The sequence below is a fragment of the Scylla paramamosain genome, chromosome 38 (genome assembly GCF_035594125.1).
Source record: "Scylla paramamosain isolate STU-SP2022 chromosome 38, ASM3559412v1, whole genome shotgun sequence".
NCBI classification, from domain to species: Eukaryota; Metazoa; Arthropoda; class Malacostraca; order Decapoda; family Portunidae; genus Scylla; species Scylla paramamosain.
The window spans coordinates 11,740,725-11,767,222 of record NC_087188.1 but is presented as its reverse complement, the minus strand read 5'-3'; the positions used below and the strand labels follow the sequence as shown (position 1 = coordinate 11,767,222).

Below are 26,498 nucleotides of genomic sequence, written 5' to 3'. Positions count from 1 at the left end.
AGGAAAATGATACCAGCCTGATATAATACTTGTTTTGTACATTTGTTTGTTCACAGAACACCATAGTGGTACATAACTAGTATTTACTGGTATGGACTTATATTGCACCGCATTGACTATCAACAAACTACATCTGAAAAATCGCTGTAAAGTTTATAAGACAGGGCAGACTGCACCATCTCGGCGGCCCACGCACTAAGAAAACATCATTTTTTTCTTTATCTGAATATGAGAAAACAAGAAAACAACAACACACTGGCCAACATTCATTCAGAAAACGCCGGTTCCATGTAACTCTATTATGCATCAGGCTTAATAGTCTTTATTGATTCTGCCATTGATTGTATGAATGGCTGCCAGAGGGCGTGCACCTTTCCAAAGTTACAATACTATCTATTCAGTATTTTCCGCCACAGTTTAACATGTCATACACTTAACACTATTTATGTAAACAATTTTTAGGATAATACCAAGGGACATTGCATTTTGAACCAATCTTTAAATGTCGACATCCTTAAGCTGTAAGGCCTCAGTGTTATGGCAAGATGGCCTCTCTTCCGTCCCCCACCCAGGTAGATACTTTGCTCTCTCATTTGGTTACTATCCCTTATACTTCTTCGAAATTAGGTGGGAATTTAAGAATTAAGGCGATACATCCATGGGTGAGTGTACCGGGCGGCTGCATGGTGAGAGGAGCCGTGGAGAGAAGACTGAAGTGTGACCCGCCTCCCTGTTTGGGTCGATGGGACCTGCCACCAGTCTCTTCCTGACCTGTTTTTTGGCACTTTTGACCTAGTATCCTCCCCACTGGCCAGGCTAACTCACGGGGCGGGCAGATTATTACATTCCAGTCTCACGTGGGTTGTTATTTAATGATCTGATGGTTGTAAATGGTTTTAATAGACGTAATATTCTATCTCCCCTATTTGATATTTAGTCATGTAACTTTAATGAAGGAAGTTTAAAAGTGACATATATTTTGCGGAAGGTACAAAACTGCTGGGGACTTGTATATATTAACAATTTAAGCTATAATGGGCAGAGACAGTAAATCATGGTAATAGCCGTGTAATGTCATACCCTTTTCATATTTAGTAACCAGTGAGGGTTTTAAAAGTGGCGTATAATAGAGAAGATACAGAAATGCTGGTGACTTGCAAATATTACGAATAGAAGATACAGTGGATAGGATAATGAAATGGTAATCACAGATGTCTAGTGTTAGTAACTTTAGTGAAGGAGATTTAAAAGTGTCATATAATAGAAAAAAGATACAGAATTGTTGGGAAGTTGTAAATATCGCCAACAGAAGGTACAGTGAACAGGAACACCTATGACTTAGTGGTGCCAACTCATGACATTTGTGGCAGGATGATTAAAGAACAAGAGAACTCAAGAACACAGGGAAACTGCAAGAACACATGAGACCTGCACCAGATATTCCCTGTTCATTAGCAGAATACTTAGATCCACAAATTACTCCCGTCGATGTCTCCTGAAACTGACTGTGTGACCTGATTGCTGATTTTATTGAATGTTTCTAGAAGTGCATGGGATTTTCTAGTGTTCGTTGTGATCTTGGCCATCCCAGCATACTTAGCATGGGAGAGTCTGTCATTGGTAATGTTATGATTCATTATCACTTCATAATTCATTTTTTTTATTGAGTTATTCTGACACTTCAAGTTACATTGTGCTAGCCCGCCCCTGAATGGTGTCAGGAGGTGACCCACTAAGGGCTGGTGTCAGGACACTGCCCCTTAAAGGTTAAGTGTCCAGACATGCCCCCCATGTCGGATATGTCCAGCTAGTGTTAAAGTTCTTCTCTTTGCTTCCTTCTACTTCCTTTATCCTCATTGTCAATCCAAAGCTGGATGTTGTGTCTATGTGAACAACAGCCTAACTTGCTCTCATGCCCCTGTTCATGAATCTTTTGAATTTTCCACCATTTGGCCATGACTACAGAGTCACTCATACTAAATTTATCTGCTCTATACCTCTCATCTAACTCCTCAGACTATAAGAAAATCTTTCATTACTTAATTTCCAAAGTGGAGCACATCCTGACTGTCTTCCCTCTCCCTTCACTGACTATCTTGGTGAATTAGCTAATTGGGGGGACCTTAGGAGATATTCTTACGATTTTCCTTGGAATGACTACCGCTTCCATGTCAGAGACCCGCCTCTGTGTGCTTAGCACATAACAGGAGGTGATAGTGTCTGGCATGGTACATTCCTCACTCTTCCTCTTGACCTAAACCTTCTAGACCTTGGTTTAACACAGCCTGTTCTCATGTTATGTATGGCCCACAAAAGATACTTGAGCCTTCCATTACTTGAATCTCATGCACTTTATATTACTGTCCAGAATCATGCCAAATCTGTTTTCCAACAAGCCAAAAACTCCTTCATCAAAAGAAAATGTCAAAATCTTTCAAGATCTAACTCCCCTCGTGACTTCTGGCATGTAGCCAAAAACATCAATATTTTTACTTCTTTGTGTCCAAATGTGTGTCTCTGAAGAATGTGTCCAGATAGGATTAAATTCATACATAGAGGATTATTCAGTGAAGTTTTCAGTAAATGTTCTTAGCTTCTTGATGGATAAGTGTCTTGATATGATTAAAGTTCATGCATAGATGATTATTCAGTGAAGCTTCCAGTTAGTGTTTTCAGCTTCTTGACAGATATGTGGCAGAGCATGCGTGATCATCTGTCATTTCTCTCTGCCTCATTCATTGCTGTGTTGCAGGTGGCGGGAGACCAGGCAGGACAGTTTGAGGCGTGGTACAAGAAGATAGATCCTAGCGGCTCGGGTGCCATCCAAGCTGGTCCTGCCGCGGGATTCCTCAAGAAGTCTGGCCTCAACGACAATGTTCTCAGCCGGGTGAGTCTGATGGTTGACACGTGACATTTCCTGTGCATCTTATATCATATCTTTCTGGCTAGTTGTAGGTAAATCTTGCCCAGCTGATTTGGAGGGAATACAAGGATTGTCAAATGTAGAGATGGTGCAGAAAAGGAACATTTGAAGGAGATTAATTAGAGTAGATATCTAAGTAGCTAGAGGACTGATACAAACTTACCCTAACCTTTTCAGTAATACTAGGGAAAAAAGATACTTAAAAAAACCTTCCATTGAAACACCTTTCCTTAACACATCTTATCATATTGATGCAAAATATGAATCTTTAGTTATACATGGATGAACTCAGATGAGGATTATTGAAATAACCTTAGCCTACTAATTTGAAGTTACTGTTAAGGTATTTATTTTTGGACAAAACATGATGCTTTTTCAAATTGTGATCTGCACAGACATCCAACTGGGAGAGGCTCACAAAATCCCATGCCTCCAGGTTTACTGTGTTGTGTTGGCAATATGTGGTGGACAATTTTGCCTTATAGTTCAATTTTGTCTTGCTTTTTCCAAAATTCATTCAGGTTTCTCTCAAACATGTTGATATTTTCTGAGCTGGTGATGTAATCTGGGAGGTGATGCCAGTTGCCCACTATTCTGCACAGGAAAGACCATTCCTTCAGATTCAGTCTTGACCTTGGCTTATAGATTTTTCTTGAGTGGCCCTCATCCCACTGTCTTCTCTCATCTTGGAAATGCCATCACAGCAGTTCCTGTCATACCTGCTGGTTAGAATCTTGAATGTTTCAATCATTTCTCCTCTTTCTCTTGTGTATGCAAGTGTCATTTACTGTAGTTTCTGGAATTTCTCCTCGTGTGTGAGTCCCTCATGTCAGATAACACTTGTAACTCTGTTGTACGTTTACAATGGCTTTGATATCTTTTAGATGTGGATTCCATACTTCATTTGCATACTGGAAGTGAATAGCTTGTTGTGGTGCACAACAAAGGCTACAGTACTAAAACTAACAAGCTTAATCTAAACCTAACCAAACTTAGCCCTTGGATGAAAACACTAATGTTATTTCAGTATTATCCAATCAAGCTTGTGAGGCAGTGTTTTTTGTATCTGCAGATATGGGACCTGAGTGATCCAGGTGGCAAGGGTTACCTGGACAAGGCAGGACTGTACGTGGCCCTGAAGATGGTGGCACTGGTGCAGAATGGCAAGGAGCCGTCCCTGGCCAATATTAACCTACCTACGCCACCCCCCAACATGGTGAGTGTGCCTGTGTTTAGTACTGACAGGGAACCATGACTGTGTGTGTGTGTGTGTGTGTGTGTGTGTTAGTAGTGACAGGTGGCTATGAGTGTGAGTGTGTTAGCAGTGACAGGTGGTTATGAGTGTGTGTGTGTGTGTGTGTGTGTGTGTGTGTACTGACAGGTGGCCATGAGCGTGTGTGTGTGTGTTTACTAATGACAGGTGGGTATGTTTCAGTGCCTGGGTGAAAACAAAGTCCAAAAAAATGTGAATCACTAACTAGGATAACAGTAATTTCTATTTTTTGTATTCTTTTCAAAATAAGAATTGCAAATCATTAAGAGAAAGACAATAGTACACCTTTGACTTAATTTTTATTTGTTTAGTACATAAATTTTTATGCAGAGATGAAAAAGATAAGAAGTTTATATCATTAAAAGGAAAAGATAATTGCTATATGACTTTTCTCTCCCTTTCCCTCTGTCTTCAGGGTGAACCTCCCCCACACCCGCCTCCCCCAACAAAGGTGCCACCTGCTAAGCCGGCACCGCCTGCCACGGGAGGCGCGACAGTGGCTGGTGGTGTGTGGACCATCACCCCCCAAGACAGAGCAAGATATGACACGATATTTAACACACTGGGACCAGAGGCTAACAAACTACATGGGAGTAAGGTGTGTGTGTGTGTGTGTGTGTGTGTGTGTGTGTGTGTGTGTGTGTTTTTTGGTGTTGGTGTAAGTTGTGATTTCAGAGGATGTGAGTGTGTATGGGTGTGTGTGAATAGTGTGGTGGTGTGTAGGTGAGTGTCTCTGTGTGTGAAGGTGTGAGGAAGTGTGCTAATGTGTTGGAGTAACCTGAAAAGTGTGTCTGTGTAGTGGTAACTAAATGGAAATGCAGCAAGTTAGCCTAAATCATTCTTTTTTCTGATAGAGGAAAGTAATTTTGTATCTTTTCCCACATTTGTGAAGGTGAGTGGTGTAATGCTCAATTCCAAACTACCGACGGAAACTCTGGGAAAGATCTGGGACCTGGCGGACATGGACAAAGACGGCTCTTTAGACCGTGTGGAGTTTTCCATTGTGAGTATTGCAGCAGTTTCCTTGGTGGGTGTCTTCATGAGGGGTGAGGGTTGTCTTGGGATGTGCTTGGGGTGTAGATGAAATACTGATGGTTTTGATTGATACACACTTGAGTCAAGACTGCACTTCATTGAGGACTGTTTCTTCTCCACAGGCAATGCACCTGATATACAAAGTGTTAGAAAACAACCCTGTGCCATCATCACTGCCTCAAGAGATGCTCTCCAGTGCCCAGCGGGCGGGCGTGGCCCAGGGACCAGTGCCTGCACCCCTGGCTCCCCCCTCACAGGTGCCTCAACCAAACACTCCCAAACAGCAGCCCAATAAGGTAGTGGTGGTGGAAGGTTCTAGGCCTGATTGTTCTGGTGGCTCCTGTAGAGGTGCAGCTCCCTAGTCTGGTGTTGGTGTTGTGAAGCAGTTCCCCACTGGCAGAATTTTTGCTCGTAATAGCCGTACAGCGTGGAGATTGTATGGTTGCCACCTGTGTGAGAATGGTTCCCTGCAACAGTGTATGCATGACTGACAGCCACCACCCAGCTGTCACCTAGCCAAAGACACAGACACTTTAGTCACTGTGAAAAGATTTTGTATATTTCCTTGTGTAAGAGTGGGGACTTTCATTACACACTAGTTTAATTTAGTTCATAGAATAGTATTTATGATAAAGCCAGTCTTATTTTTAGAAAGAGTGATAAATTTGTGAAACATTTTTTGGGGAGGATTTTACTGAAGTTTGTGCATGCCTTTGATGAAGACCTAATTCACACATGGGATATGTTTTGAAAACTTAAAGGTATGATAACTATTGTGTAATTGTCTTACAGCAAAACCCTCAAGTATATACAACTCTTGACTGAACACTAGCTATATAACAGTACAGTAATGCTTCACTTCGTACTTTTTAACACCCTGTATGCTCTGGTACACTTGATACGCTGCAGGCCAGTTATCTCTCATTCTCTCAGCTTGACTTGAGTACTGGTCCCTCTGGCTTACTGGCCTCCTGGAGGGAGGGTTATTCTCATATGATTATCTTCATGCTTTTTAGGACAACTTAGCCTGTGGGGTTGAGACCACTTCAGGCAGCTCTGCAGAGAAAGTTAGTCTGGTTCTTATTTTTATTTATTTTTTTTTCTTTCTGCCCAACAACTTCACAATACTTGCTTGCTATTAAGTTCAACAGAGATGTTAGTCTTGTTCTTTTGCTGTAAATTTATGCTTTGATATTTTCATACAAATACCTTCACTTCTTTTATACAAAGGCACATTTAACATTACTATATATAACATTCTTCCTGTACAGTTACAGCTGACTTCATTACCTGTAATGGTTATTAAAGTTTAAGTTAGTCAGTGCATGATCTGTTCACACTTTTCTTCATACGTTAGATAGTATAGAAGTGGTTGGTGAGTACTGTCCATCATGGATGCTAATATCCCAGGAATGCCTTTGTATTAAATTGAATTATAATGTCCTATATAAACCATGCATTTAAATCCTGGATGTATAATCATGTACCATACACTGTCCCAATCTTTGACATAATTATGTACAATTATACATGGATGTACATATTTTTCTCTAATATACTGCATTATAATTGGAAGAATACTAAGCACAATATAGGACAGAGCTAACACAACTGCCACTTTACATAACACATGCCTAGTAGCACATCTGGACAATGAGTGTGACTGTAGTGTGTGTGTGGTGCTGCAGCCCTCAGGTCCTCCCCCGGCTCCGTGGGTCATCAGCGCTGCAGAGAAGGCGAGGTATGACGTCATGTTCCACAACGCAGACCTGGACAAGGACGGCTATGTGAGTGGCCAGGAGATCAAGGGGGTGTTCCTGCAGTCTGGCCTTCCACAGGTGGTCCTGGCACATATATGGTGAGTCTTGGTGCTGGTGTGATGGCCTTTGTTTGGAGCTCTGGGGGTTTGATTGTGGTCAGGAAGCAAGTATTTATGGAGCACTCAAAGAACAGGACTCTGCCAGACTGATTCCTGAGTCTAAGTGAGATAGTTTTGAATCTGTGTCATTCATTGATATACACTGAGAGATAGTTTTGAATTTATGTCATTCATTGATATACACATATTTGATTGTGTCCAGGAAGCTATCAGGTATCATCACTTTATCAGTAGTGTTCTTTATTTTTTATGTTATTTTTCAGGAATCTTTGTGATATCAAGCAGACAGGCAAGCTGACCTCTGAACAATTTGCCCTGGCCATGTGGTTAATCCAGCAGAAATTGGCTGGCACTGACCCACCAACAGCCCTCACCCCGGAGATGGTCCCGCCCACCATGAGGCCCAAACCCTCTGCCGAGTCAGCTGTAAGTGTGCTGCTGTTGTGATGTCCTTCAGTAGTGTTGTCAAGGGGAAGGGAATGTTGAGGTGTTTGCTGTGAGGAGAGTTAGGTTGTCATTTTAAGGTAATTGGCATATGTAGTTGGTTCATATTGCATGTGATTCCTGTGAGATACATTTAATTATCACCAAATTTATGTAGATGGCAGTATGTGATAAAACATTTCCAGTGTAGTTGATTGTTACATGTGATATAGATCTTTATCAGTTTCTTCTTGATTTAAGATAAGAGAGGCAAGTTTAGTTGAATGTTGGTAGTTCTCATTTTCTTAATCTTGGGGGTTGTGATGGTGCTGATCATTATGAGCACTGGATCAAGAACAACATTGTACCATCACCAGACAGGATCTTGTTTGTTGAACTTTGTATATATTGTGTAGATCTTGTGTGACTGAGTGTAAATATTGTATAGGTTGTGTGTGTAAAGGGTACTTGTGGTTAGCATGTGAGGAGACCATTGATATTAATGAATGTTTTTCTTTCTCTGTGGTGGGGCCACACCAGGTGGATCTGCTAGGTGATTTAATGGGGCAAGTGGCTGAGGTATGGATTGCTGTGACCATTAACTCCTTTTTATTGGCCCGAGCTGCTTGTGTAGTCTTGGTGCTGAGCTAGTAGTGAGTCACGTGTAGGTGTGGCCATGGCTCAGGGCTGGACACCCTTATATTTGGGGTTACTAGCATCATGACTAATGGTTGGCAGAGTGTGGCTGGCCAGGACCTCCTTAAGGGAAGCATGAACACCTGCATCTTCCTTTAACACACTGGTGTAGTCTGCAGTAACGTACGGACTGCTGGTAGTCGTGCAGCCTCTAGATGGTGCATAGTTTTTCCATATCCATGACGCAATTAGTGCTGTTTGCTAAGTTTTCCCTTTACTTGGGCAAGGCAGTACACCAGGTAGTGATGGAAGGCACCTCTAATGCACCTGTACCCTTCTCCCCAGGTTGTGCCAGCCAAGCCCCAGTATAGCAACCCTGAGCTACAGCTGGTGGCAGATGAAATAGAGGAACTCAACGCTGACAAACTAAAGCTAGAGGCGGAAATCCAACAGAAGGAGGCGGGCATTCGGGTAAAAAATAATGAAATAAAAAATTTGCAGGTAAGTAACTTTACCTGTAGTTTATTGTATACTTTATCTTTGCATATTTCTTTGATTTAAATTGTCTTCTGTGAAGCATCTGATTTTACCATTAAATTCTACAGAATTTTCTAGGGACCTTCACAGTTTACTAGTCTTGGTGGAAGAGTCAGTGCTGTGCTGTCCATATTAATGTACAGAAAGTGGGTGACACATTAATAGTGACAGTCTTACATCACCTTGTTAAAGATTGATAAGGCTCAATAATGAAATAGTGTCATGGATGCTGTAACTTTTCTAGTAACACAATTTCAAGAGATCTTGAATAGTGCAGGTCATGATAAATGTTTAGGAATGGCACTAGGGATGTTTAGTTGTGTGATTATAGTGCTCCTAACTGGCGGTGTGTCTCCAGACGGAGCTGGACACGCTGTCGTCCACCCTGCGGCAGCTGGAGCACCAGAAGGGGGCAGCCCAGCAGAGGCTGGATGACCTGGGCAACCAGGTGAGTGGGCCGCATGTTGCATACCTCAGGCTCCTGCTGCTTTAGACACAGGCTCAGATACAGACCAAATCTGCATTTGTTATGTGTTGACACAGTTAGTAATGACTTAGTCTGCTGAGATCTTCATTCCATAACTTTAGATCATGTAGCCAAGAGAGCATGCTGAGAGCACCAGCCAGGCACACCTTGCACAGCTAGACCTCATTGAGTCCTGTGAACACTGTCCCTCAGTAAACATTGACCCTCTGTTGTTCAGGACCATAGTAGTGGTAATTTTCATTTCAGTGAGTTCAGTGTTATTGTTTCATCAGCTTATTTTGTTATAGCATGAACAGGAAGCAGTCTTCCTTCACAGTAATGGAGTTTAGCTATTATCTGAGTTTAGGTCTAAGTTCCTTGTATCTGTCTGCCATTATTTCATGGTGGTCCTGACAAGTACTTTATTTCTGGTATTAAAGGGCTCTTATTGAAGTTTTTTTGTTGCATTAGATCTGTGGAACATGGTTGATCTGAGCAGCACACTGCCACCTCATGATGCACACACAGGCCGCCTAACACTCGCCTTCTTGTGTCTTTTGGTCTGTGTTTTATCTCCAAAGCTTGAATTAATCACTAGTTCTATAATGATCCACTTCTCCCTTGGGTTACGGAATCTTACCGGTGTTATCAGAGCCACATCCCAAAGTGTCTTGTTTGTGTCATGACATACACAAGTACAGTGAATGCTGAAAATAGAAAACAATGTGAGATCCTGACTTGGAAACATGATATTATTTTGACAGTTTTGTGTTCAAGTTTACTGGCATGTAACTTTGTACTAGATAAATCCTTTGCCTAAGATACTGCTATCAGCATTGTGGCACCAGGTAGAATTTAAATGCTTACATTTTCTGTTAAATTTGATTGTGAATACCTTTAATTTTCAAGAAAGTAAAAGATTAGGTACCTTCCTTCCAGTGGTGATAATGCGGTAAATGCTTGATTCTTCTAACTAAACCAGATGTTAAAGATTGTGCATGAGGAGTTGATGGCCTGGGTGAGGATGTGTGGAAGTTAATCATGATTGCAATGACCTTGAAGTGTGAGGTGCATCAGCCATGTTGTGGAGCTAATGTGGCAGGAAGTAGCACACAGGGTTGGCTGATTATGCTGACTCACTAGCAAGTTTTGGAGTAAGATGAATGAATTTTCTTATACTAAAACCTTGTAACTGCCAACCCTGCCTGTGCCTACTATTGCTTGGTTAATCATTACCCCCATTCTTTATTTTGTCATCACCCTGTTGACTTTGTGTTATGAGTCACGCAGACCTGGAGCTGCTATCCCTCTTGATGCCTTGACCCTGCACAGTGAGGTAGTCTTAACACACCTTACTGAATTATGTTGAAATCTGCAGAAAAAGGTCCTAGAAGGGGAACGGAATGACCTTCAAGCCCTGATTGAGGCCGAACTGGAAGAGGTAATAAGTGATATCTTTTAGCTACATCTCCATCAGGAGGAAGCAGGAAAGCACTCACATGTTTGACACCAGCTGTCTATTATATCAGCAATGACGCTTTCACAAAAAACACAAATGTTTGTACGGTCCATCTTTCCTGCTTTACTCAAAATGTTTATTTTTTTCATTGTTTGATAGACACAATGCATACAGTGTGTGAAGCAGCTGTAGATCAGTTGTGACATCTTTACACCTGTGGGCATTAAAGTGGTGTCTGGTGGCCCCATGACACACCTAGTGACACACCATTCACACATTTATATTTTGTTGTGGTCTTATTCCAAATCACCTGTCTTTCCTTATGCTGTACAACTGTGATAACAGTATTCTGTCTGTTTACCTGTATCTGACACACACATGGGAGTTCCTTTTCTTGCATGCACCAGTTCTCTCTTTCCTTTTCTCTTTCATCACATACACTCTGACACAATCATCCCAGTATATAGGGATCTCACACTTACTCCCTGTCCCACCTATCCTTCTGCCATTCATTCTTTGGGTCATACATTTGACCTCAGTCACCCCACATATAATTTTTTCACCTTTGTCATACAATTTGTTAGCACACACTCAATAATTTAATGAGCCATTCTTCTCATCTCACTGGGATTTATCTATCATGTTTTGTTGGTCACTCTTATTTCTAGCAATCAGACTTTCATAATCTGCCAACTCACCCATTTGTTACTATTTGCACATGTTCCCTTTCCAACATCATTGTTTGCTGTCATGGTTTTACTACACCAGCCATATACAAGTTGAACAGGTAGCTGTAACTTGTCATTGAATTGGTACTTAATGTAATATATACAAATTCATAACGTTGACTGACAGTTTGTAAAGTTCAGTGGCACCATTGTACATAACATCTTAATGTTTAACATATTTGTACAACCTCCGTAGAGAAGTCAACATTTTACTCTAGATGTTAAGTTGTGTTCTAAGGCAATACTGATTTTTATTCCTTAGTGAAATGTAGATTAGAGAGTGAACAGAGACGTGGATTAGTCTGTATTGTAACTCGAGGTAAGTCCTCCATCAAGGCACACACCCAGACCTTGACCTCCTGCATGCGCGTACCAACCCAGCACAGTCACCATAGAGTAGATGCAGTCATAGGAGAGTTGCTGTGACGTGCTAAACCTTACTTAGTCCCTTAGTAGCCTTCACCAGTCTTAACCCCAACACTAGTACATACCTTTTAATGTGTTTGTTGGACGCTAGTGATTAAAGGAAGGACATGGAGAGGATGTGGATCAGAGTTAATTGGGTCACATGAGAGGCTGATAGAAGCCACAAGACTAATGCAAAAGTCCACCTTGTCCTTCTACTTGACAACCCATTGGGTGATTAAATTAACAAACTAAATGTGATTACCGAATAAAGGCAAAGACTGGCCTCGTGTACGGTCTGCTGTAAAAATATAAAATTTGAGTGGTTACTAATAACATTTTTAGTATTTTTGAAACTAAGTCTTCATCTTGATATTCAAAGTTATATACTATGTGGTGGAAACTTTTACTGTAGCATTATCTGAGTTTCCTTGTTCATGACATCCCTTAGGTGGCCAAGCTGCGGACTCAGGTGGAGGAGCAGGAGACCAGTCTGAAGGCCCAGGAGGAGGAGGTGATGTCCAAGAGGCAAGAGCTGAATGACCTCAAGGACCAAGAGAATCAGCTAGAGGAGAGTGTGAACAAGATGAAGAAGAGGATAGATGAGCTCAGTATTATTCAGCAGGAAACCCAGTTACACATATCACAGGTAAGCCCTTTCATTTTGTCCCTGAGGCTGACAAAGGCTAGCTGTCTTTGGCTGTAGAAAGGCATTGCTGAAGTGAAGAAGAGGACGAATGGGCTCAGTATTATCCACCAGGAAAGCTGATAAACATAAGCCCTTCCATTTTATTCCTGAGGCTGGTAAAGGTAAGTGGTGAGCTATCTTTGGCTAACATTTCTATGCAGAGGTGCTGCAGAAAGGCAATGCCAAGATGAAAAAGAGGATAGGTGAGCTCAGTGTTATCCAGCAGGAAATCCAGTAACACATATCACAGGTATTTTGGTCCTAAGGCAGATAAAAGGTAAATGGTTAGTTATCTGTGGCTAAAATTTCTGTGTGAAGATGGTGTAGAAAGATATTGCTCAGTGATTAACCCTTTCCCTGCAATATGCAACAATTCTTGACACTAAAACAATGTTGTATAAAATCTTTACTAGCATCTGCAAGAAAGAATGGAATTAGCAGGGTAGGTTTTGCAGTTCTAGCTAGTATAATGCTCAGAGATGGCTGTAGAACAAGAAATGTTTCACAGTGTCTTGTGATTAAAGAAAGGTGTGTCAAGTAGCAGCAAAGTGAAGTGACAACAGGAAAGTGCAGTTTTTGAGATGCTGGAATCTTTGTTGTCCCTCCAGGCACGTATGAAGATAGGTGAGCTACAAGACCAGGAGAATCACATGACAGAGGTGTTGATATCCTATGACTCGGCCATATCATCGGGGGATGCCTCGTCCCTCTCAGAGGCGTCTTTGAGAGAGGTGACTCCTGTCTTCAATGACTCCAGTTTCCTCACCATAGGACCCACTCCTACCACCAGTCCTAAGGTGAGTCCTGCTTCTGGTGTTGGTCTGCCTACCAGTGTCTTCCCTGTGGCAGTTGTCATGTAGTGTGTTAGCAGTGTGGTGACTGATTATTGTGCTTGTCCCTCCCACAGGAATCTCCTAAGGAAGCGACTTCACCTCAGGAGAATGGCTTGCCTTCCCAGGAATCTATTGGTAAGTCATGAGGGTTTCTGGTTGTCTATACATCTTTTATTTGGAGTTACCTGATTGTCTGTACATCTTTTATTTGGAGTTTGTCTATACATCTTTTATTTGGAGTTTGTCTATACTTCTTTTATTTGGAGTTGTCTATACATGAACTCCAATAATTTAGTCAGTGCCCTGAGGTTTTAAAACATAATTTTGTATAGCTCTTGATTACATTTTGAGGGCTGGCATCTTCAGTGGCCCTTTTCTTTTCAGCCTTTTTGTTGCCCTGGGCTGGACCCCCTCTTACATAAAGAAAAGAATAAATAAATAGAATACATAGAATAAAGCAATCACCTATTTTGTTGATGGTATTTTGTGCATGATGTCTTTTGTGTGATTTGTTGCAGCTGCCAACAAGGCCAAGGACACGTCCTTCACCGGCGGTCACGATCCCTTCAGCTCAGCCTTCGGTGGACAGCAAAACAATGTGAGCCCGGCCTCTCGTTTGTGTTCTTGTCATGCACTTGTATTGCAGGAAGTAATGGGTGATGTTTACCTGAGATGAGACGGAAAGCTGAATAAATGAATGTTGACTAGTACATACCTCTTGTGTTATTTGTTGCACATTTGTATGTCAAATAGGAATGGCTAATGTTTATGTGGGATGAGATGTAGAATTGAAGGAAATGTTGATAAATTTAGGTGATGTTTACCTGAGATGAGACGGAAAGCTGAATGAAGTGAATGTTGACTAGTACATACCTCTTGTGTTATTTGTTGCACATTTGTATGTCAAATAGGAATGGCTAATGTTTATGTGGGATGAGATGTAGAATTGAAGGAAATGTTGATAAATTTTAGTATAACCTGTGTTATTCATTTAATCAGTTTTGGTTCAGTTTCTTTCATGAATTCTCTCATGTTTGTGATGAAAGGTAGTCATAAGAAGAAAATAAACATGTCTGTGTGTGTGTGTGTTGGCAGGTGGATGTGTTTAGCTCCTGGGACCAGAATCCAGGTGCTCCTGCCTCTAATCCTGCACCTGGAGGAGACCCATTTGGAGGAGATGCATTCGCTTCACAAAACAAGGTACAGCAGTTCCTCTCCTGAAGAAGGCGTTTTATAATTGAGACTTTGTGTTAAGGATGGAATATTTTTTTACAGATGGTTGTTTGTAATTTCTTTTTAGTTTATTGTAGTTACTATCACTTTGAGAGTTATGTTTACTGATAACATCTTTTTTCAGTAAGTTTTCAAGATTGTTATGTTTAACTCCTGTAATCTTTTGTAACCCCCTCAAGGTCTCACCAGTTGACTATTTTCTGCTGGTGAACGAAATATCCTTCGTTTGACTATTTTCTGCTGGTGAACCAAATATCCTTTGCTCGGCTATTTTCTGCTGGTGAACCAAATATCCTTTGTTCCTGTACTCCAAGACTCACAAATAATGCTGAATCCCTACAGGGTGCTAATGACCTGTTCGGGAGTGAGCCATTCAGTGCGGGTGGCGGTGGTGGTGGTCCCCCTCCCAGACCAGAGAGCCCAACCCCAGCCCTCCCACCCAAGAAGTCCAAACAGCCACCACCTAGGCCAGCTCCACCCAAGACCAGGCCTGCCAAGCCTCCACCACCTCAGATCAACTCCAACAACAATCCCACCAAAACCGACTCCAACCCCACCACCACAGATCCCTTTGGGGGTGGCTGGGGTGATAAGTCCGGCAATGATAACTTTGCAGACTTTGCCAATTTTGCTGACTTTGATAACAAGGTAGGTTTGGCTCAGCTGGCTTGTGCTGTCTGAGGCTTATGCTGCTGGTGTAGCGGCCTCTTCTCCTTGTAGCTTGTGCTTCCTTCAAGTTGATTTATAAAGTATTTTGAAAAGCAGTTATATGTATATCGTCAAACTGTAGTAGTGTAGTTTGTCATGTTACAAGAATATTGATGAGGACAGTGTATAGTTGTTTGTGGTGAGGTTTAAAACCAACACTTAAGAGAATGTTGTCATTTTCCCATCATGTCACCACAGTGCATGGCAGTAAATTGAGGAACTGAAATGTTGCATGTTGATAAAAGAATATAAAATATGTACAGTTTAGTTTTTGCTCTTATTTTATTTTGATTTTAAGGTCAGATTTGTTGCAGTATTTATTCCCTTGCTTCTACAGGAAAGTTTTTTTTAAGAGTGGAATATCTGGTAAACTAAATGATACATAGGAATATAATACTTGATTGGTATACTTGATACACATTGGCAAAACATCAAGGCTTAAAGTCGTTTACAAAGATTATATTGAAACTTGAATATTCTGACTACAGTACCAAAAGCTAGTGCTACAGCTTGAGCCAAATGAAATAAATATTTGTGGCTGCATTTATGGTTTCATATTTTCTGTTTTGCCAGACTGGCTGTAAAGTTTATGCCTGGATAGACCCTATTGGCTGTGCCTTCACTGCCTCACAGTAGAACCTTGAATTTGGTCTTTATGTTTGTATCAGTTGATATGTTAATTTCTCCAGCCACAATCTAAGGAAATGATGTCACTCATCAGCATTCTTACTAGCCAAAGATTAACGTCAGAATCTCTGTGGTGGCTCTTGTTCATGTAATACACTGCAGCCTCACTAAATATTAATGGTTCAGGAAGAGAGAGAATAATATCTCTTTGTGACATCTCTAGTGATGCAGTGAACGCAGCCACAGATTCAGCCAATGGGGTGTGTTGTAAAAGATTGAGCCAGCATGTGGTGCACGAAGTTGACAGAGCTGTGCTGCCTCATACCTTTGCACTGGTTATTATCTAGGATCATGTGAGTAGTGGTTCAGGACAACTAAAGTATTTAATGTCTTAGTTTCCACCATTGATTATATTTTCCTTGTTTTTATCATAGTATTTTAATTTTCAGTTTGTAGCATGTTGGTGTACGCTGACACGTGTTGTTGGTGGTGAGGCTGTCTGGCACCCCACCACGTTTGTTTTGTTCCTTCCTTTGGTAATGTATGTTGCTCTCCTCCCCATCAGTGGCACCTCCCATGTATCCTTATTTGGAATGCCCACTTGTCTCACAATGTTTGCCTTGCAGCAGCTGTAGTGCTACCCCGTGGCGTATGCTGGCAGTAACATGGGATCCTCCCCCTCTTTCTCACCTTTGCAGCACTGATCCCCAACTCCTCCTCTTCTCACTAGTGTTCCAAGGTAGTCAGCAGCAACACAGCGTCGCCTTGGGGGGACGAGACCAAGTTTTCACCTCACCCCGGCCAGGAGGACGAGGACCCCTTCGGCCCACCATTTTCAGCAGCGAAGGACAAAGCTGCCAGGAGTGGCGACAGCTCCCCCTGGCCGCAGGACGCATTTGGTTCCTCTGGGTTTGTTTCCGGCGATACCTTCGGGGAGACCGGAGGGTTTGGCAAGGAGGACCCATTTGGCAGTCTGGGGGTAGGGTCTGCCGATCCGTTCGGTGGAGACTACGACCCTTTCAAGGATCAAGACCTGAAGGAAGCTGACAAGTTCTCGTGGGAAGATGAGCCAGACCCTTTCACTGGCCTGCCTGAGGATGGGGACGTGAAGGGGCCTGTTGAGCCCAAGGGCAGCACAGTCTTTAAGGAGGATCCCTTTGGCTGCAGTATTAATGAGGACGACAACAGCACCACCATATTTGCAGAGTTGTCCAGCAACAACAAGAACACCAACAAGTCCTCTATGGGTGCCAAAAGTTACTTGAGTCCAAATGAGAAAAACCGTTCAAGGTCCGTCATCGGTGACCCGTTTGCCTCCCAGACCAGGGAGACCGTCCCGACCCGGTCCAAGACCTCCCTTGGGGAGCCCTGGGATGCCTCCTCAGATTTTGACCCATTCTCTTCGGCCAAGGTGACCACCACAGAGAAGAGCAAGTGGAAGAGCAATGAGGACCTGCTCAATGAAAACTTCTCCAGCTGGGGTGCAGCAAACAATAATAATAATAACAATAATAATAATAATAACCTTAACAATAATAATGAAGACGGGATCAACCCGTTCGGCGACAGCTTCACCTCTCCAGTGCAGTCGTGGGGCGACCCCAAGCCGCCCCGCCTGGCCACCGAGGACGAACAGCTTGCGTGGGCCGCGCAGGAGAGCATGAGACTGGAGGAGGTGCGGAGGCAGCAGGAGGAACAAGAGCGGGCAGAGCTGGAGTTGGCCCTCACCCTGTCCCGCCAGGCCCCCACCTCCCGCTCCCCCTCCACAGGCCTCTGAAGCAGCCGTGCCCTGTACATATGTCTAAAACTATTATGATACAATGAAGTTGTTACAATATTAATGTTGGAATATTGAGTGTAGTATAGTTGTTTCTTGTTTAAGAGTTGTGTAGTTTTGGAATGTATATCTTTGTTAAGTCTACCAGATTCACTAGTGAAGTGGAGGACAGCATAAACACAAATAGTGAATTATCTTCTCTTCCTGAATTTCTTACTCTACCAGCAAATCATTACCCAAGTGAAAAGGAAAAAGTCACAGATGATTGTAGTTACGAGTTACTGTACTCAACAATAGCTTCAATTCCACCATAACACATTTCTGTTGCTAATACGTGCATACCTAGAGAATATCCATTGCATGACAAGGCCAGTCTTTCCAAGAAAACAGAAAAGCTTCTCAATAACACAAGTGAAAACTCAAGGATCTATTCCTTCTGCCAGTGGCCTTCTAACCTGTACGGGATGTGATTGAAGCTTGAGAGTAGCTAGAGACCCACAAAGTTGTTCTGGCTCTCCTAGTGAGGTGGAGGATGGCTGGTGCCGGTGGTGGTCGGACTAGCTTGCAACAGATCATTCCCAGCGTCTCCAAAGGATCATGTCTATTCAGGTTTTAATATATTTTTGTAAATGTGGTTTGATTTTTTGTAAATATTTTAACCAGTTGTCTTGGTCGGTCGTCAGATTGATCGAGAAGTCACGACAGTACATCCCTCGTACAGAACTGTTATAAGTTGCTGTGTACTGGTGTGAGTCTTATTTGAGGTCTTGTGAAAAGAGTAACATGTTTTATAGGGTTTTTTTTTATTTTACTTTTGCTCACAGTTAAATACTTGAGTCAGAGATATTTTGAAAGAGTTTACAGCTGGTAGTTTCATTTAGGTAAAATTAGTTTGTTTCTTGCATACCTTTTTTGCCTTCAGAGCTATTTTTATCAAACTAGTTAAATTTCCCCTCAGCCTTGTAATATACATATATCATAAGAAGGAGAGTGTACACCAAAATTAAGCTTGAAGGCCCCGAATCATTCCTGCATCACCTTCTTGCTTATGTCTTCCAAGATGAACTGTGTCCCATTCCTTCCGGCCTCAGCCTCCTGTCTGGGCCACGGTCCACTACCTCGACTCTCTCTTGTGGGGGAACATGGGATCAGCAGCATCAAGTCTGTTCTGTAACTACACACTATCACATGTGGGAAAATACTTGTTGGCACAACCTAACAAGGGATGACTGGCTGGGAACTCTTCTGTATGGCAGCCTTGGAGGCTACTACCAGTGGTCTCCACAGGGGCTTCCCATAGTCTGCAAAGTTGAGAGATGATGATGTAGCAGGAAGAACCGGTGGTACACTTACAAACAAAATTTACCCATACTTGAGAAATTCCATCTGCAACGTGCGCTTGGCTGGCAGGTGGCTGCCGGGCACCGTCACTGAGGGCGTGCTGGCATTGGATCCTAATCTGCTGTGCAATTTGCATGCCACTGATCTTTTTGCTACATCATAGATATTAGACTCATGACAAAACTTTGTTTCAACATATCTTTGCTGCTGTGTGACAATGAAACCTACATTATGGCTACGTTACCTTCTTGTGTCTGGCGCTGTTACTGCGTGTTCTTTTGCCCGTGTGCAGCAGACTGGTGAGGGGCCACCGTCCTTGTGTGCTGCAATGCTGTCTGATGTATTTTGTTGCAGCACAAGAAATTGCTGTGAGTCAGTGTCCACTTACTTGTTGCAGGGCAGTTAGTGCAACAGATTACCATGTTTGGGTATTTTTGTTAGACGGCATTGAGCCTCGGATGATTCGTTGCCGACTTTGTCGAGCTCGTGTTGCAAATACAGGACGGGACAGAGAAAATTTATTTTACATTTTGTCATTGTTGAATATTATTTGATGCAAGCTGCATGACTATAGCCTTTGGTATTTAGTAGTGACACCTCTGAATGCTGATAAGTGACTGTATCGGTAAAAATGGTGTGTGTATGGTGTAAAATGCCTTACAAGTTCCCGAGAGTTGTGTTGTAGCCAAAGTTTATGGTGTGAATGTCCAGTTTGTCTGGATCAGTTTCTTCTCTCTCCCTGTAAATGTATCTGTGAAATACTCGTGTCTTGAGGTAGAATTGTTAAGCTGATGTAAAAAGGCATGGAAATGTATATTAATGGATTCCTTCTACCCCTTTATCCACTATTTCTCCCCTCAAGGAATGTATTTGGATGAGGAACAAAAGAGAGAAGCCAAAGACAGGAGTGTACATGGTAACTAGATGTCCGTTGGAGCAAATTTGATTTGATTTGATTTTTTTTTCTTTTTAAGCTAATGTGCACTGTACTTGTCTAGTCCTTAAAAATATGCCAAATTATTTTTGTTTAATTACTGATAGCGAATTATTTTGTCTTAGCTGAGAAATTTAATGACCTTGCATAATACTGTTAGTATGGGTATATGCCTGAAAATATGATAGGTTTTGTGGTAAGAGCACCCTTCAGATTTGTGAATGAAGACTTAGAGGTAGGATTAGTAGCTGACCTTTGGATATGTGTATACAAGTGAACAATCTAAAATTATAATATCTAGAAATTGGTGATTCCTCTTTGGTTCTCAGTCAAGCACCAAAACCAGTGACCCATGAGCCAAAGAGCGTCTCATGCATGGCTAGCAGTAGACCCTAAGTAGCCGTTGTGGATGGACTAGGTTCCTCATTGTTGAATAATTTTTTTGTAACCTTCAGTTCATTTGGTCTTCAAAGTATGGGATGTCAAAATTGGAGAATGCATTGTCCACAAAGTATACTTATAACATTCAAAGCCATTATGTCATCTTGGATGTCTGTTCTCAGACAGCCAGGCAAAAGCTCAGAGAGTGGTCAGTTTGAAGGTCCATGGCAGATGACACTGAAAACAAGAATCACCTTAATTGTGTTCCTCGTGGGACGCCACTAGGGCTGTAGACTTCCATATGCTGTTCTATGCTCCTTTATTTGTCGGGTGTTAATGTTTGTCACTCGGATCTGTTATTGACTGTACCGTTTTTCTTTTTTGACATGTTAAGTGTTCACTACCTTGTGCTGAAGACCCTGTCAGGTACCGCCTTACATGTTCACACTATCAGTATTACATCTTCAGTATCAGGCAGCTGGTGGTGGTGGTAGAGCACTGTGGCCCCTTGGTTTATGTTTGTACAAGTATGTAGTTAGAGTGGCAGTGTTTGGTGCATTTCTGAATGAGTTGCAGTACATATTCCAGGATAATATTATATAATTACATGTTGATTTTCAAGTTGTGTGTTCTTAGTTTGGCACAAGTTGTGTGTTCAGTTTTCACTTCTGCAGAGGAGAGCATCAGTGTGAGGGCAGACAATAGATTGGTGTGAGGGAGTATTACACAAAATGTGCCCACAAATTATGTATTAAAAAGAACAATATAAAAGTCTTTTCACAATATTGTAATGTACCTCTGTGTAAGAAAATGCATTTATTGTAAATTTAAGGTAAAACTATAATTGTTGAATTTAATGTTAATGGTCATTATAGAAATTTTAGAAGAGTCATGATTTCCCATTCACAGTATGTTTGAAAGTTGATTTGAACCAGTTGTAGCTCTGTGTTTGTATTGTTGATTGGGGAGGGATAAGAGACTTGCATAACTAAGTACACACGAGGTACTTGTACCGATGCTGTAGTCACCTTGCACATTAGGTCAGAGTAGCATAGAGGCCACAGGCAAGGTGCTGTTTTGCACCTGCCTGAGGCCAGACTCCACAGGTGTGCAAGGTTATTGGTGAACATTTCCATGCCCTTGAATTTGAATGATTGTGTATAGATATACCAGTTTTCAGATACTGGTTTGTAAATGTAGGTAGTGATGCCATGGCCACACCACCTGCTTGTCTCCGGCACTGCCACTCACGGCTGAAGCATCTCATCACCACTCTGAGCAGAATGTCCTTGGCCATAAGTGTGTGTGTGTTGATGCTTAGATAGTGAACATTTGAATCACAGAGATGCATGTTCCAGTGGACAAGATGGGGGTGGACAAAGCCTGCACCAAGTGTTCCAAATGTTGCCTGTGGTGTTCAAGCAGGACTTGGGTGGGAGGTTTCCAGTCTTGCAGAAATACAGTTTATTTTTATTATTTAGGGTTCAGAGTCTCAGTAAGTTTAGTTTGTTACTTCAGTTCATGTTTCCAGAAGAATAGCTGTTGGGGGGAGATAATTGTCTAGAAGTGCAAAGGTCAGTGTTGCTTTCCTCCCCAAGTAATAATATATGATTGCGTTCTCCAGTACCACCTCAGTGAGGGAAGCTTGTGGTAACTTCCATCTATACTTCGTGTTGTTCGGTGTCACCGTCATGTTATCTCAGTGTAAATAAGGCTTAATACAATAAACATGTTCACCAAACTGCTGCCTTTCTGCTCACCAAAGGAAGGAAATACCTCCAGCGAAGGCCCTTGCAATATTGAAGGAAAAATAAAGGAAATACCTCCAGCGGAGGCCCTTGGAATATTGAAGAAAAAATAAAGTTTACAAAGGAAGGAGGCTCTAACATGTATAAAGGAGCATGGAAGAAGCCTTAACTAGTGATCATGTGTCTTTTTAGTGAGGGCACAATGTAAGAACATAGGAAACGGGGAGCTGCAAGAAGTTATTAGGGCTACACAATGCAGATGCTGGTGTTTCTGCCTGAACAAGGATGGAATGTGAGTGAAAAGAGAGGGAGTAGGTGGTGTAGCTTCTGAAACTAGTGACTGAAGTACAAAGACCCAAATATTGACCTAGAGACCTGACTATATGATCTCAATATCTAATAAGGCACTGTTCTTTGTTGTAGTGAGGAGTTTAATACTCCTCACTACAATAAAGCCTTTCATAGCTAAAGATTAATCTTGCCTTCAGATAAATTTCTCAGCATTTGTCTAGACTGGCTTAGGAGGGATTTAATATTTAGTGGCAGCAGTGGGATCCATTTAAATGATACATGGTGTTATGTTATGTCTCCATATCTTGATTTCCCATTTTTTATTCTTTTATACAAGTTTGTTTCAATTCTTACTCAGTATCGGTTAAGTTGCTGTTGTATACTAGAAAGAAAATGCAGTTGCTTTGTGTGAATGGAGCTTTATAGTTGCATATCAAGTACTGTTTGTGCATATGGAGGAAGGACTAGACACCGGCCGAAACGATAATTACTCCTGGTGAGATGACAAACACTGGATCTGTTTTGTACTGGATCGGGGGATGCTGTGAACTTTCCAGTGACCCAGCTGTGACCTCAATAAACGTTTCCCTTTGTGTCTCACAACACAAGGGGGCAGTCACAGCCTGTTCTCTAAAGACAACTCTTTTCCTCCACCCAACTCTACATGCACTAATACACGGACACCCTTCACTCAAAATTCAAAATGTTATAATGGGATTTCCTACACCAGCCTCAGAGTCCCTATCTGGGGAGGACGCCAGAAATGTCCCACTGTTCCTAAAGAGGGTGGCCACTCTGATCCCTCAAACTATAGCGCCCTATTGATTTAATTTCCTTCCATTCTAATGTTTTTGAAACTATCCTCAACAGGAAGATTCTTAAACATCTTTCACTTCACAACCTTATATCTGATTGCCAGTATGCTTTAGACATATCAAAAGCTTTTGATAAGAGTCTGGCACAAAGCTTTGATTTCCAAACTCCCCTCCTACGTCTTCTATCCTCTGTAACTTCACCTCAAATTTCTTTTCTGGCCGCACTATTGCTGCTGTGATGGTCACTGTTCTTCTGTCTTTTAACAATAGCGTTATTCAGGGTTCTGTCTTGTCACCCATTCTCTTCCTATCATTCATCAATGATCTTAACCAAACTTCTTGTCATAACCACTCCTACCCTGCACTTTTCCACGTCTTTTCATAAATGTCCAACCGTTCAGGAATTAAATAGCTCACGCAGGGAAGCTACAGAAAACCTGATTTCTGATTCCCCCCAAAAATTCTGACTGTGGCAATGTCTTAAAAACTCAATTCCTTCAGGAGGAGGAGGCAGTAGACACCTGCCGAAACGATAATTACTTCCAGTGAGGTCTAAAGCACTGTTCAGGGGGTGCTGTGAACTTATCATTTAACCCAGCTGTGACCTCACTGAACGTTTCCCATTGTGTCTCACAACACAAGGGGGCAGTCATAGCCTGCCCTCTAAAGACAACTCTCTTCCTCCACACAAAACTACGAGCACCTAATAACACACACCCTTCACTCAAAAATTTTAAAATCATCGTGGCGACTCCTACACCAGCCTCGGAGTCCCAATCTGGGGAGGGGACCATAAATGTCCCCAGGTCGGACTGCCTTTCTGTCGACGACCCTAAGTGTCTTAACATTAACTTCTACAACATTCGCGGTCTAAGATCTAATTTTCAATCTGTAGAACACACCTCTCCTCTTCTAAACCTCATCTTCTTTTCCTCACTGAAACTCAGGTGTCTGAGGCAACTGACAGTAGCCCCTTTTCTGTTCCCTCCTACTTTCTCTATCCTCATTTTCGATCCAAAGCTGGATGCTGCGTTTATGTGCGCAATGACTTAACCTGCTCTCGTGCCCACGCTCTTGAATCTTCCGAGTTTTCCACCATCTGGCTACGACTACAGAGTCACTCTCATACTAAATTTATCTGTGCTGTATACCTCTCACCTAACTCCTCTGACTATAAGAAATTCTTTGACTACTTAACTTCCAAAGTGGAGCACATTCTGACTCTCTTCCCTTTCGCAGAAATCTCCATTCTTGGAGACTTCAATGTTCACCACCAGCTTTGGCTTTCCTCTCCCTTCACTGACCATCCTGGTGAACTAGCCTACAACTTTGCTATCCTCCATGACCTAGAACAATTGGTGCAACACCCTACTCGTATTCCTGACCGTCTTGGAGATACGCCCAACATTCTTGACCTTTTCCTGACCTCTAATCCTTCTGCTTATGCTGTCACCCTTTCTTTTCCGTTGGGCTCCTCCGATCACAATCTCATATCTTTATCTTGTCCTATTGCTCCAATCCCTTCTCAGGATCCCCCTAAGCGAAGGTGCCTCTGGCGTTTTGTCTCTGCTAGTTGGGGGGACCTGAGGAGGTATTTTGCTGATTTTCCTTAGAATGACTACTGCTTCCGTGTCAGAGACCTGTCTTTGTGTGCTGAACGCATAACAGAGGTGATAGTGTCTGGCATGGAGGTGTACATTCCTCACTCTTTTCTCGTCCTAAACCTTCTAAACCTTGGTTTAACACAGCTTGTTCTCGTGCTATACATGATAGAGAGGTGGCCCACAAAAGGTACTTAAGCCTTCCATCACCAGAATCTCATGCACTTTATATTTCTGCCCGGAACCATGCCACGTCTGTTCTCCAACTAGCCAAAACTCCTTCATTAACAGAAAATGTCAAAACCTTTCAAGATCTAACTCCCCTCGTGATTTCTGGCATCTAGCAAAAAATATCTCCTATAACTTTGCTTCTTCTTCTTTCCCTCCTCTATTTCAACCAGATGGCACCATTGCTATCACATCTATTTCTAAAGCTGAACTCTTCGCTCAAACCTTTGCTAAAAACTCTACCTTGGACGATTCTGGGCTTGTTCCTCCCTCTCCTCCACCCTCTGACTACTTCATGCCACGTATTAAAATTCTTCGCAATGATGTTTTCCATGCCCTCGCTGGCCTAAACCCTCGGAAGGCTTATGGACCTGATGGGGTCCCTCCTATTGTTCTCCGAAACTGTGCCTCCGTGCTTGCACCTTGCCTAGTCAAACTCTTTCAGCTCTGTCTGTCAACATCTACCTTTCCTTCTTGCTGGAAGTTTGCCTACATTCAACCTGTTCCTAAAAAGGGTGACCGTTCTAATCCCTCAAACTACCGTCCTATTGCTTTAATTTCCTGCCTATCTAAAGTTTTTGAATCTATCCTCAACAGGAAGATTCTTAAACATCTATCACTTCACAACCTTCTATCTGATCGCCAGTATGGGTTCCGTCAAGGCCGCTCTACTGGTGATCTGGCTTTCCTTACTGAGACTTGGTCATCCTCTTTTAGAGATTTTGGTGAAACTTTTGCTGTTGCCTTGGACATATCAAAAGCTTTTGATAGGGTCTGGCACAAAGCTTTGATTTCCAGACTACCCTCCTACGGTTTCTATCCTTCTCTCTGTAACTTCATCTCAAGTTTCCTATCTGACCGTTCTATTACTGCTGTGGTAGACAGTCACTGTTCTTCTCCTAAATCTATTAACAGTTGTGTTCCTTAGGGTTCTGTCCTGTCACCCACTCTCTTCTTATTATTCATTAATGATCTTCTAAACCAAACTTCTTGTCCTATCCACTCCTATGCTGATGATACCACCCTGCACTTTTCCACATCTTTTCATAGACGTCCAACCGTTCAGGAGGTAAACATATCACGCAGGGAAGCCACAGAACGCTTGACTTCTGATCTTTCTAAAATTTCTGATTGGGGGAGAGCAAACTTGGTATTGTTCAATGCCTCAAAAACTCAATTCCTCCATCTATCAACTCGACATAACCTTCCAGACAACTATCCCCTCTTCAATGACACTCAACTGTCCCCCTCTTCTACACTGAACATCCTCGGTCTGTCCTTTACTTATAAACTGAACTGGAAACTTCACATCTCATCTCTAGTTAAAACAGCTTCTATGAAGTTAGGTGTTCTGAGACGTCTCCGCCAGTTTTTCTCACCCCCCCAGCTGCTAACTCTGTACAAGGGCCTTATCCGTCCATGTATGGAGTATGCTTCACATGTCTGGGGGGGTTCCACTCATACTGCTCTACTAGACAGGGTGGAATCAAAAGCTTTTCGTCTCATCGACTCCTCTCCTCTAACTGACT

The 26,498-nt window shown here is 42.3% G+C and overlaps 1 protein-coding gene across 7 annotated transcripts; it reads left to right on the top strand.

Annotated features, from left to right (window-relative positions):
- The first annotated feature begins 467 nt into the window (after positions 1-467).
- On the top strand, positions 468-22,027 carry LOC135091776 (epidermal growth factor receptor substrate 15-like 1). 7 transcript variants are annotated; one of them, XM_063989727.1, is made up of 20 exons: positions 468-572; positions 2,753-2,887; positions 3,996-4,139; positions 4,612-4,794; positions 5,089-5,199; positions 5,354-5,488; positions 6,248-6,298; positions 6,920-7,089; positions 7,374-7,536; positions 8,074-8,112; positions 8,515-8,670; positions 9,065-9,154; positions 10,551-10,613; positions 12,216-12,413; positions 13,061-13,249; positions 13,360-13,420; positions 13,804-13,883; positions 14,381-14,485; positions 14,861-15,166; positions 16,584-22,027. In XM_063989727.1, the coding sequence occupies exons 1-20, from the start codon at positions 546-548 to the stop codon at positions 17,628-17,630; spliced, it is 3,453 nt and encodes a 1,150-aa protein (XP_063845797.1). In that variant the 5' UTR covers positions 468-545; the 3' UTR covers positions 17,631-22,027. The 7 variants fall into 7 exon arrangements, with proteins under 7 accessions (XP_063845797.1, XP_063845795.1, XP_063845803.1 ...); XM_063989725.1 differs by having other exon boundaries at positions 5,354-5,527; XM_063989733.1 differs by having other exon boundaries at positions 5,354-5,527; positions 16,552-16,726.
- Positions 22,028-26,498: the final 4,471 nt, after the last annotated feature.